Genomic DNA, 17,040 nt, shown 5'->3' with positions numbered 1-17,040 from the left:
CAGCACCACTCATAACAGCAGATCAGAGCCAGAGCTCGTTTCACATGATCAGGAAAGATACAAACAAAACAGATGTGTGTCAAGCTACAAAGTACAAATGCGACAAGCTCACTGTGCTTTCAGTACGACAAAACGTTCAGTGTTGACTGTAGTTTCTGTTTTAATCTCAAAACTTAATAACACTATGAGGCCCAGGAAAGTCTGGGAGTGACAGAGTGCAGTTCTGGTTGTAACACCGACATCTCCTTTCCATTCTGTAAACATTTCTTCCCCCATTCTGATCCAGCTGAATCCACACAGCTCTAGATCTAAAAATACTACACCTCCTAGAAGCCCCTGTGGTGGCTTTCGGACCTTTCATTTGAAATAAAAGCTATAAAAGCTTCCCTCAATGACCTCATATGGATGCCCACATTAATAAACATCACCCCACCCTTCACTGGCACACACCTGATGTAAAATGCACCATTTAGAGCCAGGAAATAAGGCAAGGGAGTCAGATTGGGTTAAACCTGTTTTGCTCTAAATATGTTGTAGTCATGAAGACTGTATTCGAAATGTCAAGTTAATGAACACTACCCTCAGGCTCAGCTCATTTCCCTGAGGAACAAGGACACGTCCTGATTGTGTCTGACGCAGGTTTATTGCAAAAACTGAGTCATTAAATGCCAAATGATTACATTATATTTCCTGCGATGTAAGAGAAAGCGAGAAGCGCAACATCGCATGTGACACGCTGATTTTTTTTAAAAACCCAAGTGATGGTTTGTTTATTATATGTGGTAATAAGCTGATCTAGTTGGTGCCTCCTACAAGGAAAGCTATTGAATGTGGTCTGCAATGTGTGAGCTCGCAAGCCTTCCGATACTGCAGGGCTGAAAAATGTCTGACAAATCCCATGTTTTTCAAAATACACTCAATGGGAGACGAGTAAAGCCACAAAAACAGTAAATTAAAGACTCTATAGAAGAATAGGACACATGAGGGGAAAACCGCGTTCTTAGTCAATAAGGAGGAAAAAAATAACAAAACCTCAAATGTTCACAAACACAGAGCCGCTCCCTGTACAGCAAAACACTGACTCTGACTCTACACATGCCTATGTTTCAGTGTATCTGTTTTCAGACCTCTCCGACTCTATATGCATCTAACTCTACAAGTTCCTATTTATCCCAATCTACACGTTTCTGACTCAAAACATCCATATAATTCCTTAACTACACACACCACAGATACTATCTGTACAGTACAGATACTATACATTTCTGACACCACAAGACAATTCTCCACTTACTCTATATGTCCCTGAATCTACATGTCCCTTAGTCTAAAGACTTGACCTAAATGTCTTTAACGCTACAAGGTTCTGCATGTCCCTCAATATATCCTTGACAGATATTTCCTGATATTTCCAGATATGTCCCTGGCACTATTAAGGGTTTCACACTCTACAACACATTGTGTCCCTGAGTCTGTACGTCCTCGGGTCATCATGTCTGTGAGTCTACCTTCCCCTGACTATATGACATTCCAAGCGAGTCTGACTCAGGTCTGAGTGTAGAAAACTCTAGATTTCTCTGACCGTTCTCAGACCTCAGAGTCCTGTAGGGTCTGAGAGGTGAGAGGAATGACCTTTTCTGTCCCGTGATTAAACACTTGCTGCTCTCTGATATCACCTATTTTTCTATAACTCACCCTCAGCTGGATTCCTCATGAAATCAAATCCAGAAGGAGGAAAAATTTTGAGCTGTGCCCTGAGGAAGCTCTGTATGTGTGTGTTTGCTGCTTTATTGGGTTTGCAGTTTCCTGCTCAGCACCGCAGCCTCCCAGCTAATTCAATTTTGCAAGGAGCAAAAGACATGCTGCCTTGACGGGACATTCATTGAGGATGCTGTTACGGCCCTGTCTGAGTGGAGGTGATGAAGAGGGCCGGATGTCAGGAGGGTAAAAGTGGAGGGAAAACGAGGAATTCTAAAAAGCCACCTTGCATTAAACTCCACCATGTTTAAAACTCATTTTACCAAATTGCAGTTGAGGTTCAAAATAGAGGATACAGCCTAGAGAGACAAGGATGTCCTATAACACAGATGAATTTGGCTCCCTATGTTCTCTTAAGCAGAACTGTTCACTATGGAAACGATTTAATCCACAAACACTAGAGTAGGTCCTGCTTCATACTAAAAGCAATATTGAGTTTACTGACTTTTGCTATATGACATCTAGCATCTCTTCAGCAGCTTTTAATGTGGTAGTTACCGAACAAGGGCTGCTGGAACGAAAAGAAAAGGAAGAACTTAGAATGCTAGCCACTACTGTGAATGCACAGTCCATCATCAGAGGCAACAGTGGGCTGCTGAGAGTTTTTTTCTCCACCAAATGCAATGAAAATCTCTGTGATGGACTGGTTCTATTTTTGAGACCCTGCAATTATTTTTAATTGTGCTGCAGTAGTGCCCAGTTCCTCATAGTGATCCCATATTATGGAGTGGTTGTGCTTTCATAGGAACTTCGCCAGTTAAAACCACATAGGCGTTTGGGGCCGGGGCTGGGGCCCTCCCACTTGTTGCTATTTTTAGCCTCGTCAGAAAGGCCCACTGTGCTGTAAAAGCAATCATCTCAGCTGGGGTATGGTCGCCCTTCACTGGCTTACAGAACTCCACATGGCACAGGAACCCCACGCTTTCTCTGTGCTCATTAATATCAGCAGCAAAAACTCACTTAGTTGAGCATCCATTCCACTGAGACACAAGAAAAGTCGCTGGTGTGCAGTCATATCCAGAATTACTATGCTGGACAAAAATAATAATAAAGTTTTTATAAAGTTACCCCAATCACCACTTCTTGCGGTCAAACAATTCAGTGCGGCATTGTCTCTAACAAAGCAGGTCCAGTGATTTATTATCCTCCTCTGGACTGTGTGACCTTCACAATTGCTATGGTCATGAAAACACATGCTTGATCAGAGCTGATGGCTACTCACTCACTGTCCTCCTATAATACAAAGTCATGTTAGGGAAAGTCTAAATGTAAACGGGTGAGGGTAAGAGGACGTTTCAGACCACCCATGCTAATGTTATCCATGTGGTTCTGGGGTTTAATCACAGCTGCTATAAGCCTCTCTGCTGGATTTTCAGTACTACAGCAAACATATGCCAGGTAAAACCGGTAAGTGGATTAAAGCATTAGCTGTAGGGGGACAAAACCCCATTGTAGTCTCCCAGGGCCATTTAGCAAATCACCAGAAGATTTAACACAGCTAGGCAGCCCTGAACAGCTGATCCAGGATCAGAGCATCAGTGTGAAAAATCTGGCACTGCATGAGTTTGCTCTTTAAAATTGCTTGAGTTGTGTGTGAACTTTGGATAAAATGTTCTATAAAACTGACCTCTCACAAATAAACTATTTCTGGTTTTCCAGTCTCTGGACAGTGATCCAGAACCTATACACCAGTATAAGCGTGATCCAGAACCTATACACCAGTATAAGCGTGATCCAGAACCTATACACCAGTTCCCAAGTACTTGCTACTCTGCCAGGCTTTGCAGCCCAAAATATCTTCTAGTACAACTTCAAGTAAACCTGACCTAAAGTCAGTACTTCAGGACCACAATTACCAGACTTTGGACTAAACAGATATTTTGGTATACAACAACCAAATTAAATAGCATTTAAAATTAGGACTATCACGGTCATCATCCGGGACGAGAGACTCTGGACAGTAGTGCACATTAACCCTGATCCAGAACTTGGACAACAGCACAGAAATATCTTCTGGCAGACCAAACTCAACACCACAAGATCAAAATATCCATCTCCCACCATGGCAGAAGCTTAGAGCTGGTATTAGTAGCTTTTATATTGCACCAGCATGCAGCAGTTAGAAGAATTGAATGTGGATGCTAGTGAGCTCCTCTGAGACTGTAGATTTGTTGTGTCTTAGAAATACCCGAAATAGCTGTGGGACAGCTTCTCACTTATTGTTCCATAAATACCAGTGGATAAAGAAAAGCAATGGTGAAACAGAACTGAATATGTTTTGCAGAATAAGGACAAAAAAGCTATTAGTGGGCTGAAGCTCAAAACTCTCCTATTCCTATAAGATGTTCCATGACTACTAATTTCTTCGAGTTGGACATTGTTTTTTTTTTTTTCCAGTTTGTTTTGTTTGTGCAGCAAAGAAAGCACCTGACTACATTGTAATTAATATCATAGACAGGTTCCAAAAACCACTCTCTGCTTTAGGCTACACTGTGAACAACAAAAGGATTTAAATCTGGACAAAAAAATTTGGAAAGTATTAAACCTTTTGTCGACAGCTCACTGCAGTGACTAGTAAATTTATTTTGTAAACGCTGGTGAAAATAAATAAACCTTGTAGACGGATATAGATGGCATACCTGTGACAAGCTCGCGGACCTCAGCGTCACCGCTCTTCCTGAGCAGGCGAACGAGAGCAGGGATGCCATCACAGCTCCTGATAGCCACCTTGTTTTCATTGTCCTTGCCAAAGGAGAGGTTGCGCAGAGCTCCACATGCCTTGCGCTGCACTTCACCCTTGGGGTGCTCCAGCAAGGCCACTAAAGCCGGTATGCCGTTGAGCTGTCGCACAGCCTTCTTCACCACGTCGTTTTCGTAGCACAGGTGCTGCAGATAGGCAGCAGCATTAGCCTTGACAGGATCAAGAGGGTGGCCCAGCATAGCGATGACCTCGGGGAGGTCCGGGTCACGCCAGCAGCGCGGATCCTGGCGCAGCAAGCCAACGTCGATGCCGCCGTCCAGGCTGGCTGTGCTGCCACGCTCCGGCTGTGCAAGTGGAGCGGGGTACATGCCAGGAGCATAGCGATGCCGCTCATCAATTAGCTCTGACTCAATAGGGTCATCATAGCCTCTGTTTAGGGTCAAAGAGAGAGAGAAATGATGAGGTTTATTTTCAACCTGAACAATGCAATCCATTGGTTATAATGAAATATATGAAGACTAAACAGTATAATAAATATTTGATGTGCCAGAAAAACTACTAAGGCTTAAGAATTGGCATATGAACAGTAATTGTGTGCAAAACCAAATCCAGTGAAAAAATATCTTACTTCTAAAAAAAAAACAAAAAAAACATCACTGTGACCACGTGATCTGTGCCGTGGTCACAGAAATGCGCACAGACAGAGTGAAGAGAACAGAATTATTAGGAGCTCCATGGAAAAAGCAGAAATAGCTTCTATTAGGGATGGACAGGTTGTGTGAGGAGCTGAGCTGAAAGCAAAGACAGATGTGGGGAAGAGGATAGGTTTAAGTGGAACAGTCAGAGAGAGAGATGGAGAGTGATGGAAGCATCAAAACACGGAGATAGAGAGAAAACAGAGTCAGTTGAGCAGCGAGTATGGACAACTATAAAGCACACTGTCAGGGAAACTGCCTAAAGAGCCGGGCCTGTTGATACGAGGAACAGCTGCCACTTCTTTATTAATGCACCATGTCAGAGAGGAGCAGGGCTTTTATTAATGAACACCAGAGAGACAGAGAGAAGACAGCAATGGAAGGTGACAGTGTTGCCTGATGCCTGAGGAAAGCACGGTTACACTGCAACATCTCTTTATCAGTTCCTGATTAATGGAGCAGGAATGCAGAAAATAAAACATGCTGAAGATCCGTCTCGCTGTCCCGAGCGAGTGAGCGAGCAGTACAGTCAAAGCCACAGGCTATCGCATTACACAGCTAAACTGCTCTTTATGAGCTTCTAATGATTTTTAAAGCTCTGAATACAGTAAATATCGTTCTGGATCACTTGGGATCGTTCTACATCAGCCTGTTTCAGTGCAAGATGTCTTCATTTATTCAGACACTTTAATTCAAAGGGAATTCCACCGAAGGCAGGATCAAATCTAGGACTACAGCTGAGCAGATTAAGGGTTAAGGGTCTGGCTCAGTAGCTTAACGCTGACCTTGAGTAATCCCAGGACTTCGACTCACAACCTTCACTGCTCTAATGGAAACCACTGAGTGGGATTTCAGCCCCATTTCGTCAACATTTTAACTAAAATGTTCTCTAAAGCATCAAATTCCATCTAGAATGATTCCGCAGACCAGCTCTATTCTCTAATTTCATTCCTTTTTGCTGTTTGATGCACAAAAATTGAAGAAAAACTAACAATTATGGATCAATATATTGGATCAAACACCACCACCACAACATCGATGGCATCTTTTTCCAGAGTCATAACCATTGATGAAACGTGGGCCAGGATATAAACTGAGACTTAAACCCAGTTTTTATTCCTCCATGGACATGTCTGTCAGAACACCTCAACTGCTGCGATACTTTACTGAAGTCACAAACATATAAATGAATGAACAACTAAAATAAAGAAAAAAAGAAAAATATATAAATGGTGGTCTTTGATAAGCCTAAATGTTCCTCAGGGCTGAATCACAGCCCATGATGAGACCTGAAGCAGGAGAGATTGGGGATGTAATTAAAGCAGCACAGAACTGAGAGACTATAGTACTCTGGAGTAGGAGCGACTATTTTATACAGCCAATATTCTGTCTCTTACTGTCTAATGCTCCTGTGTCCAGGGTTACATTTCAGACGGTGATCCAACGTTTGTGTGTTAAGTTAGTAATTCATTTTATCGTTACACTTTGTATAATTCTATAATCACGGTTCTACTTCAAAGGTGTCTCTGTACTTTAATAAAGCAAGCATTCATTAGCACCAGAGCTGCCAGGGGTTTACAAGAGGAACAGACGGATTAGATTGGATTTATCTGCATGTATCTTATTCGCACACTGAAGAATCTGTTTAAATAGAGTGTGCTGATCAGACAAAGTGTATAATCCAAGAAACGACTGACTTCTGATAAAAAGCTGCTCAGATTCACTCAACAATCAAACACAAGCAGACAGAACCATAAAAACAACAACAAAAAAACAAAAAACACAACCCATGCACGCACACAAAAATACACAGTGACACACAGTGAAAGCTTGCCCAGGTGCTTGGTCTGAATAATGGAAATATCGGGATTTGCCCTAAATCAAGAGCCCTGTGCATTCCAAGGAAATTAACAAGACTGACACTAGGACCCAGATGCCGATTATACTGATGCGCTCCTACCCCCGCTATAATTGATAATTTTGTTAATAATCTGGGCTGCAAGAAAGCACTCCTTATAAGGAAAAAAGCAGCACGGAGGGCAGCGAGAGGAATGAAGCGCTCTAGGATTCTTTCCATCTCGCACAGTGAGTGTGTTTAACACACAGATGGGATCACCCTAAAGAGAAAAACACAATTGCTCCTCCGCTCTGAGCTGAAAGACTTCAATATTAACGCTGGGCTTGAGCTGCTGCTGCTATTCTTACAGATGGCGAGCATCTCTGCATGGTTTACAGCATCGTCACCATGCACTGGGGCAGAAATGACCATGTTTACATTCATTCTGCACAGAATACTGAACACCAGCTGTTATATATGTACATGTCACTGTGACATAGAGGATTGCTTTTTAAGGGTGAAGAAAAAGGGAGAGAGAGAGAAAGGGAAATAATAATAAATGCAACAGAGAGAGAGAATGTGTAAAAGAGCAACTTGAGAGAGAGAGAGAGAGAGAGAGAGAGAGAGAGAGAGAGAGAGACTGACAGAGTAAAAACTACTGAAAGAGAAAGGAAAAATAAAGACAGACAGTCAAAGAGAGAGAGAGAGAGACAGAAGAATCATTTTTAATGATGACGATGATGAGAGGAATGTTCTCCTATCGTGACAGAAGTTGAAGTTGTGATGTTTTGCCCCGTGTTCCTTTGCCTCTGCAGAGCGTAATGAAATCAAGTAAATGGCAGGCTGCTGTAAGTCTGCTGCAGCGTCTGTGATTGAATCGGTCTGTTCTGTCTGCCTTTTGTTTTCAGCATATGTTTTCAGAGTGAAAGAACAAGACACCAGATAAGGAAGCAGCAGTGACGAAGCGAAACAAAGATCTGCAGAAAAACACATCTGCGCTGACAGGAGAGCATCAGGAAGAGCAGAGCGAATGCTAGCCAATAATTTTCATTCACCATGAGCTGTGCTCATCATTCACCACCACATTCTGTCCTTCAGAGCTCATCCTTCACTCCATCCCACTCCTGTTAGCAGAAAAGATGAAGTCACGCACTATTTCAGTCGAGTGTGTGAACGAAAAACTCATTTCATTGTGTTATTGTTCTCTGTTAAGCTCTGTGGTCTGAGCTGTTGATCATTAAGCGTACATATTTTGGTTCCTTCTGCCTCTGAGCTATTTTAAATCATGAAGTTTCTGGAGCATGAATGGTAATTAAGTGCTAGTTAAATGAGAAATGATTATTTCTTACTTTCCTTGTGTGAAAAATGTGGCTTTATATTTTCATCATTTATTCTTTTCCTCCTCTCTCCGATTGTGAGTTTGGACTTGTCTATGTAGATGTGGCATACTATCTCACTCTCTCGGTCACTCGCTGTCTGTCTCTATCCCTGTCTCTCTCTCCCCCCTGTCAATCACAGAGAGACTAGCCAATCGTGTGTCTGTGAATTCATATATGAAGAAGAGGGCTGACAGCTTCTCCTCCCCGTGTGTTCAGATACATAAGGAAACATTCGCCTTCAACACAGAGACCATGGAAAAATTGTCACGTGATGCATTTCATTTACACTCGCATTAAAAATCTGGATGCTGACTTTCGGAAATCAACATTTATCAAGGACATCAGATGTGCTGCGTGTGCAGCAGCGATGCCATTAAAGGGCTACTAATTTGAACAAACTCTAATGAAGTGGAATAGTTTGAAGCGAGAGGTAAGTGAGAGTGAGACAGCAGGAGAGAGAGCTGCGAGAGGCACAGGATAAACGCTGCTCATGTAGTGTCAGTAATGGATTAAACACACTCCACCTGCCACTCAGTGACTCTACTGTTTCCGGATCAGACCCATGGTAAACGTCTCAATTTTCTCCTGAATGTAATTGACGGGTTTCGGAGCCAACCGCGCAATAAGCCGTAATTATAACGCCCAGATCTCCTCATGAATTCATTATTAACGTTCGCAATGTGTTATTACAGGGATGTGATGGAGACGTAAGCGTGAGAAAAAAAGTCATCAGAAAAATTCAGGACTTTGTGTCCTTATAAAAGGACACACACACACACACATATACTGTACACACACACACACACACACACACACACACACACACACACAAACTTCATGTCAAATGTCAGCTTTTATTTGTTCTGGCTTTTTTTGTATGTATGTGTGTCAGAGTAAAAACTAGCAGGGGCAAGCTTGCTGCATGTTTGTCCTGATTTAGAATAACACGTGCGCTCTCACTATAATGAGCTGGACATCAGTTTTTCTCTCCCACTTTCAATCCAGAGGGAGCCGAGAGATGTGAGAAGGCTCAATGGCTCCACCCATTTCAGCCTGAATGCATAAGAGTGACGTGTCAGGAGGAGCACAAGCATAGCAACAGAAGCACATGCTTGCTAACTGTCATCACTTGGAGCATCCGTTTACATCGATGAAAAACAACCCTCAGGCACACAAACAAAGAAGCTTTATCTTTAATGCCCCACACTAAACCCCTCTCCCTGCTCTTCTTTATAATCTATCATGATATTGTCATCCTGTCTGGCCAATGAAACACACCTCACAACCTAAACACAAGCTCCTGTCCCACTGCAACAGAACATCAACAGATGTAAAGCATTGTGATTATGGTGTAAACACAGAGCCAGCAAAGCTTTCTGAAAACCTGAGGTTATCCTGAGATTAGACTCAGATTAAACCTGGACTACCATGAGGGGATACTGAGATCAGACTAAAACTAAACTGGACTTCCCTCAGGTAATGGGGAAACCAGATTGTTCTTTGATGAAATAGGTGTAAGGTTAAATGCAGAGAACTCTGAGATCATACAAAGGTAACATCCTGATATTGCTTGGATCAACAGAGATCAGAACCCAAGGCTCACCTGACGTGGGGGCCGGGGCGCAGTGGGTCTCTGATGGCACGTGCAGCACTGGGCAGAGTGCGGCGGTTGGCAGTAGAATAGTCGGGCTCCAGTTCATACGGCTCTTCATCGTCTGGCACGAGGCTGCGTCGGTCGTCCTCCAGGCCGTAAGGCTCCGGCTGGAAGCGTTCCGGCTGTGAGCGGTTGAGGTCCACTGTGCTGCTGCCTCCCACGGGGACCTGCGGCTGTGCCATGTGGCCGTAATCGTCCCTGCGGATTGGCAAGGTGTAGCTGTTCTCCATGCGATAGCCATAGGGCCGGTAGGGCCGGTAGTTGAGGCCACGTGAGAGGCTACCGTAGTTGTCGCAGACGTCCCCGTAGGCATCGTGTGGGCTGTAGTACGAGTCTCCATAGTTGCTGTGGTTGTAGGAGCGTGTGAGCGTAGACGTGGCTTGAGGTGTGACGAAGCGCTCACCGTTCTTCATGAAGCGACGGTCGATGGAGTCCGTGTAGCTGCCCAGGGGCGAAGAGCCGTCAGCAATTGGCAGTCCATCTGGACCCAAAGGCACCTGACGCACGGTACGGGTCGTTACAGTCTTCACCATCTTCGTCACCTGGGAAACCAAATAAATAAAGACGATGGCAAGAATAAATTTAAAAAATGAATAAATAATAAATAAATAAATAAATAAATAAATAAATAAATATTGTGAAGAAAGGTCAAGTACATGGAGTATGTTCTCCAGCACAGTGAATGTGTCATTTTAAAAGTTTAGAACTAAAAGCTTCAGACTGTTTTATTAATTATAACTCATAATCATAAACCAGTTTAGAAGGAAAAAAACAAGATGAATAATTAAAATCCGAGTCGTGTGGTGATGAATGGGAAGAAGATGCCTCAGAGTGTGTAAAAGCTCTCGGTGGTGATTACATTAGGGTGATGAATAAAAGCTGGCTGCATGAACTCAGTGCTGATATTTCCACCACACACCATGCTACCGAAGTTCACTTAATAACGAGCAGGACGTGAAAGTGCCGGCTGATCTGGCGGGGCTTCATTTTTCTGGTTTGAAGCGTCTCTACAACAGTACGTCTGCTTGCCTTGAAAATCATTTATATTTCTTTGACGTTTGATCATCATAGAGTTTTGCAGGATTGGAGTTCAATACTCTGGCCTATTAGATGAGTCACTACTAAAGCTGGATGGAGGAGAAAAATAGAGAGAGAGAGAGAGAGAGAGAGAGAAACAAGGACAGTAAAATAAAAGGGCTGGAAGGATTAATCATATTACTACACTGTTCTCTCGGGCCATCAATCTGTCTGTACGGTCAGACATCAATAAAAGAGTAAACAAGTGCACTCTAAATAGACTTGGGGACGGACCAATCAGGTTGCTGTATCGATCCCATACACAGCATCCAAAGACTTTGTGTATCCAACAAAGTGCTCTAAATAGCAATACAGTGATCCCTCGTTTATCGCGGTTAATGGGGACCGGAACCCCTCGCGATAGGTGAAAATCCCCGAAGTAGGATTGGCCCCAAGTTTGACCTTTTCACTGATGGTCATCATCTTCCTCTTTCTCTTGGGCTCATTAGAGGAATCTTTCGCAGGGGCACGGCGCTTAGGAGGCATTGTAAGGGCTTAACAAAAAGTTAATTTCGAACACAATACGCAAGACACAGTTGACAGCGTGAACGAAAGTGGCGAGATACAACAAGGGAAGAAGCTGGGAGAGGATGCGATGATGCGCAGCCAATCAGCTCAGATCTCGTGCCGGGAACCAATCATTTGCCTTGTCTGAGTGCCCGTGGGTATGTACAAAGCCTCTGAGAGAGTTTCTCTCTTTGTCTGTCATCCTGGGAAACCGTTTTTATCTGTATTTTTCGCTGAATATTTTTGAAAAATCAGCGATGCACTGAGGCCGTGAAACTTGAACCGCGAAGTGGCGAGGGATTACTGTGTTTGGGTTTATACCTGGAGTGGGAGTGGCCTAAACAGATCTGTACACAACAAGCCCTTAATCACTCGTCCTCTGTCTCTCCATCCAGTGTTAAATAAACGAGTGTCTCAGTTCGTTCTTCACAGGTCCACGCTGAGGGAGGAGAGAAGCCTCTGTGTTGTGTAGCTGATTCTGAAACCAATTTGCTGCCCAGCGAACTCGGCAGTGCTGTTAATTAGCTATTTTGTTGGAGGCTATAAATTTGTCTTGGGAATTAATGAGGCTGATGAAAATGAATCGTCAGCTGAGAGCATCCGTGTCGAGCAAGCCGTTTGCTAAAGTTTAATAACGCTCGTGGGAAACAGCTCCAACAAATCAACTAGGCAAACTTCGTTCCTCGTGTTGACGCTTAATCCTGGACCACAGCAGCTCCATCAGACGTCCTGACTTCAGGAGCTTTAGAGCCAGTGCTTTATCACACGCTTATCTCTGCAAAACTGTCACATCAAACTGCCAGTCAGCACTAGAGGCATCTACAGCATCCACAACACCTTCCTGTTAACCTAAAAAAATCAGTTTATAACTTCTGGCTTCAAACTGCTCCAGAAATGTTTCTCCAATTTCTCGAGGATTTTTTATGTTTGTTACAGAGCAATAAAGCAATGACATGAAAGTGTGTGAACTCATCATGAACACCCCCCCCCCCCCAACACACACACACCTTTTCTCTCATTTGTTTCTCTCTCAAAGTCAATAAGACAAAAAAAAAATGCAGTTTCTATTAGAAATAAATCTCCTTCGAAAAAGTGTCGGCATATCAACAAGCCCCGGTGTGTGAGCCGTTCCTATAGAAACCACACCCTGTTTACATTTACAGCATTTAGCAGAAGCCCTTATCCAGAGAGACTTACATTATCTCATTTTTTATACAGCTGAGCAATTAAGGTTAAGGGCCTTGCTCAGGGGCCCAACAGTGGCAGCTTGGTGAACCTGGGATCGAACTCACAACCTTTCGATTGGTAGCCCAACACCTTAACCACTAGGTTACCACAGGCCCTATATAAAGTGAGGGCATTAATATATAGCTGTGATGTGCAGCTACAATAAAGCCAGATGACCAAGCAGAATGCAACAGCTCTAACAGAGAAGAAAAGTTTTTTTATTCAGCAGAAAGCTCATGTATTAAACATTTGCTGTTTTTAGAGTCGGTTGTTTTTCTCTTTGATCAAAGCTGCTTTGAGATGCAGACTTTTTTTAAGCAACCAGAGGATCACAAACATTATTAAAGTAAACAGGACAAGGCTGACGACAGACACGGTGAGAAATGTGTCCCCTCCGTCACTATGTCCTTTCTGTCAGTCATTTCCTCTTCGTCACTATGCCTCCTCCATCACTATGTCCTCTCTGTTCTGATTCCAGATCAGTTTGATGGAGGCCTTAATAATTTACCAGGAAGAAGGCAGTGTGAAGCATCAGACAAATAGAAACCCACTAGCGGGAAAGAGTGAAGTGTGTGTGTATTAATGTTTAATGTGTTCAGGTGTGTGTGTGAGATATAAACACTCTGCAGGGGTGGAGGTTATGTGGAGGTGACTGCTTGGTGAATGCGAGCTCCATGCTGAGATTTCACACCAGCGTTCAGTGGCTGGGCTACAGAGCGAACATAATGTCTGTGTAAGAGTGAGTTTCATTTCTGCTTCCTGTTCACTGAACTGCCCTTTTCACAAACAAGCGGCAGATAACCAGGAAAAGCAGTCGAGCTGAAAGCTGTGGGCTGTGTAAGAGGAATATTAATGAAACGGTGAGACCTTTAAAGCAGGAGATCTCATATGTTTAGCAGACAGGGACCTCTTTAATTTTAGAATAAATTCTACAGACCCAGATACGGCCTTTAGGGGGGGAACTGAGGGTCATATGATCACTAAAGAGGAGTAGGAATTATTACGATTTTAAATATTGAACACATGGCATACTAACACCACAGCGCACTTGCATCATGGAGACACTCATAATTTCATGCAGTGTAAGATTTGAGCTCCTCTGTGTGTGTGTGTTCGTGATTGTGTGTGTGTGTGTGTATGTGTATTCATACCTTCGTCTCTGTGCGGCGTGTGGTTCCATCCTCTGATGTCACCACGGAGACGTGTGAAGTGGGTGTGCCGGGGTCTTCCTCTATAGTGACCGTCTCCTCCACCACCTCCTGCGGCTCCTGCATCATGGTCAGAGACGTCTGGTTGCTGGGACTCTGCTCCTGTCAGACAGAGGTCAAAGGTCATCACCACAAGGAAGCGGCTGCTGTGGCACTGGTGTGCTTTTCCCGTTCACCTTCCGTTATTATTACAGCTTTAATATCACACAGTTGCTTAAGAGCCTCGGGGGCTTTGTAGGTGAGAGACGAAATGTCATGCTGAGAATATGAGACAAATATGGGATCAAGAGAGGAGATAAAAAGAGAGGAACACTGACTGTGTCTAAAGCCAGGTGAGGATGCAAGTGAAAGAAAAGAAGAAACAGATAGAGAGACTTGCAGAAGGTAGACATGAAGTGATCATTTCCTGAGTGAAGTTTTCTGTGTGGTTATCAGCCAGCAAGGGAAAATTGTATCAGAACCGTTTCTCCTCTGTGCTGCAGGAAGTGTGCCGTGTTCATCACCTGCACTGAGCCGCTCGTGGGCGAGGAGACGCTTCCAAGCTAAAAGCCTCCCACTAACGTTCAAGTGCTGCTTGCGTTCTAAAAGCAATATTGTGTGCTAATGACACTTTGATTAACTTACATAAAAGCCTGTTAAGAGGCAGATTTTAATGTCATTCCCTGTTTATTTGCTGCAAACTGAAAGATGAAAGCGAGGAGCCGCAGATACGGGTGTGCCGTTGAGAGTCAGGGAGACGTGGCTGTGGGAGGCGGGAAAGTGAAAAGCCGTGTTCTTTTCTCACCTCTGGAGTGTGTGCGCAGTGAGTTAGTGTGATGGAAGGAGGATGCCTGTCAATCGGAATAACAGCGTCTGACACCACGGCTCTTTTACAGCACAGTGCCTATGGCGGGTCATGCTGATGACAGTGCGATGCCTCGCAGCTCCAGCACCAGATTCTCCACTGAATCAAAGAAAGATGACTTTGAAATGAGACGAGAGGCAGCGACAGACAGAGGAAGCGGCCTCTAATAAAGCAGGCTGCTTTTAGAAATGCCCTAACTTTGTGAAATACAGGGAAATGTTTTGTTGTTTTTTTATCAGGTGAGGGTATACATGAGGAACATTTCTTTTAGACATAGGTCTCCTTCTTAAACAAATAAAAATATTTGGTAAAAATGATGCTACACTGCTGAGTTAGTGCTTAAACTGGTTTTCTGGTTAAATAAACATTTTTGCTTTGCAACATCTAAGCTCCGGGTTGACAGAAAGGCAACTTAACTAACAACTGGTTACAGCCGCACAAGAGCATCTCAACATGTGAAACCTGCCATAGCTGAAGAGCACATCAGGTTCCACACCTGGACTGACTCACACACACTGAGAGACAGCTGAAGACTGGAAAGCCATCGCCTAGTCTTTCCCGCCAGTCTGGATCCTGATTGGTCGGATTGGTTTTGTTTACCAGTAGTGAAGCTGCAAATTGCAGGTTTATATCAATGACCTCGTTCTAGTAGATAAATGCAGCAGTGAAGGTTTCACCTGCAACATGGATCTGCTCAGTCCTCTGTGTAAATGCTTGTGTTGATGCAAAATGTGGACACTTATTGTCCTAGGATTTCTTTTGTCTGGACATGAAACACCTTGGCTTGTGTGTTTTATTGTTGGTCTTGTACCACATTCTTTGCGAGAAACAATGTTGGCAAACGCAGAGCAGAAAAGCTTTGATGCAAATAAAATAAACCTGCTTGAAGTGTTTTTTACAGCCCTGTTGAGTTAATTGGGCTCTCTGGAAACGTTCAGAAGGCACAAACACACACGGCCGAGCATGGCAGCAAATAAAGGACCAAAGCACAGGGATGAGATGTGGCGGGATTCTGGCTGACAGGAGAACAGCTGAGAGACTTTACGAGCTATAACACAGAAAGACAGAATATTCCTGACAGATATTCAGCAGGTATTCTGGGTTCTGTTTGGTCAGAAGGTGTTAGGGTTTATAGTAGTGCACTTGCCCTAATATGGTATGGTTTCTATAGCAACAGGAACCTGTACTGAGAATACTCCATATAAACTAAGCCTAATAATAAAGGGATTAAAAATGTATTATTTTATAACCCAAAAAACATATACACAACCTAGAGCTTCAGACCCATGAAATCAAAACAAAATGCACTGAGTTTTTACTAAGATTAAAGCAAGCATGCTCTGAAGAAATCATGAAGAAATGGGATTAGATAAAACCTGTGCTTCAATCTTCACAGCCTTCACGACTGATCCGCTCAGCAAGGGGAAAGATATCTCCAAACACACACCCACACACAAACACACACTCACACACAAACATACATACACACTTTGAGCGTCTGATACATCACTTGTGGTGTAACGACCATTTGACCTCTGACATCTACAGATACACATCGGCATTAATGCCGTTCACGCTCTTACATCAAGCAGACCTTACATCAAGCAGACCTTAGAGCTTCAGGATATTTTACTGTTCCTTTCCTGGCTGCTGGATGGCTTTATAGCTCAACCGGTAGACATGCGCACTTCCCTCTCGATGCTGAAATCACACACTTCGCAGCTCAGATGTTCCCTCTGCTTGTCTGTATATTATTCTAAATGAGAGACTTTGTGTTCCGTGATTTTCTGCATTCCACATTCCGCGGTCTGTGTGTTCTCTATCCCTTAGCCGGGTCTTAAACACACACACAGCCGGAGAGGGCCTCACGCTGGGCTGAAGGGTGCACCACCAGACGCTGCTTCCACACAGCAATATAAGCGGGGCTCAGATGGGGAAGCCAAAGAGGCTCCTCCAGGGGAGGGGGGGGGGTGTTTCCTAGCAACTGCCCAAAGAAGGAATGCCTGAATACCGAACAGAAGAGGGGTGAAAAGCTCCTCACACGGCCCACCAGTGACATGAACAACAACGGTTTACAGCGTTCTAACCTCTTACAGGACTGTATCATCACACGTGAATACGCTCACGGTCTAATCAACGCATCACTCTGACAC

At 43.7% G+C, this 17,040-nt stretch overlaps 1 protein-coding gene across 10 annotated transcripts in view; it reads right to left on the bottom strand.

Moving 5' to 3' along the window:
• The window catches only part of arvcfb (ARVCF delta catenin family member b), a 121,481-nt gene that overhangs the window by 30,378 nt on the left and 74,063 nt on the right, over window positions 1–17,040 (bottom strand). For all 10 annotated transcript variants that reach the window (XM_047817942.1, XM_047817934.1, XM_047817937.1 and 7 more), the window contains 3 exons: window positions 13,987–14,145; window positions 9,974–10,566; window positions 4,398–4,888 (listed from right to left, as the gene is read on the bottom strand). In XM_047817942.1, coding sequence (XP_047673898.1) covers window positions 4,398–4,888; window positions 9,974–10,566; window positions 13,987–14,145 — 1,243 coding nt within the window. The remainder of the gene's footprint in view (window positions 1–4,397; window positions 4,889–9,973; window positions 10,567–13,986; window positions 14,146–17,040) is intronic.

Source organism: Tachysurus fulvidraco, chromosome 9 (genome assembly GCF_022655615.1).
Source record: "Tachysurus fulvidraco isolate hzauxx_2018 chromosome 9, HZAU_PFXX_2.0, whole genome shotgun sequence".
Lineage (NCBI taxonomy): Eukaryota > Metazoa > Chordata > Actinopteri > Siluriformes > Bagridae > Tachysurus > Tachysurus fulvidraco.
Note: the sequence above shows the minus strand (reverse complement) of the source record. Positions and strands in the feature narration are given on the sequence as shown.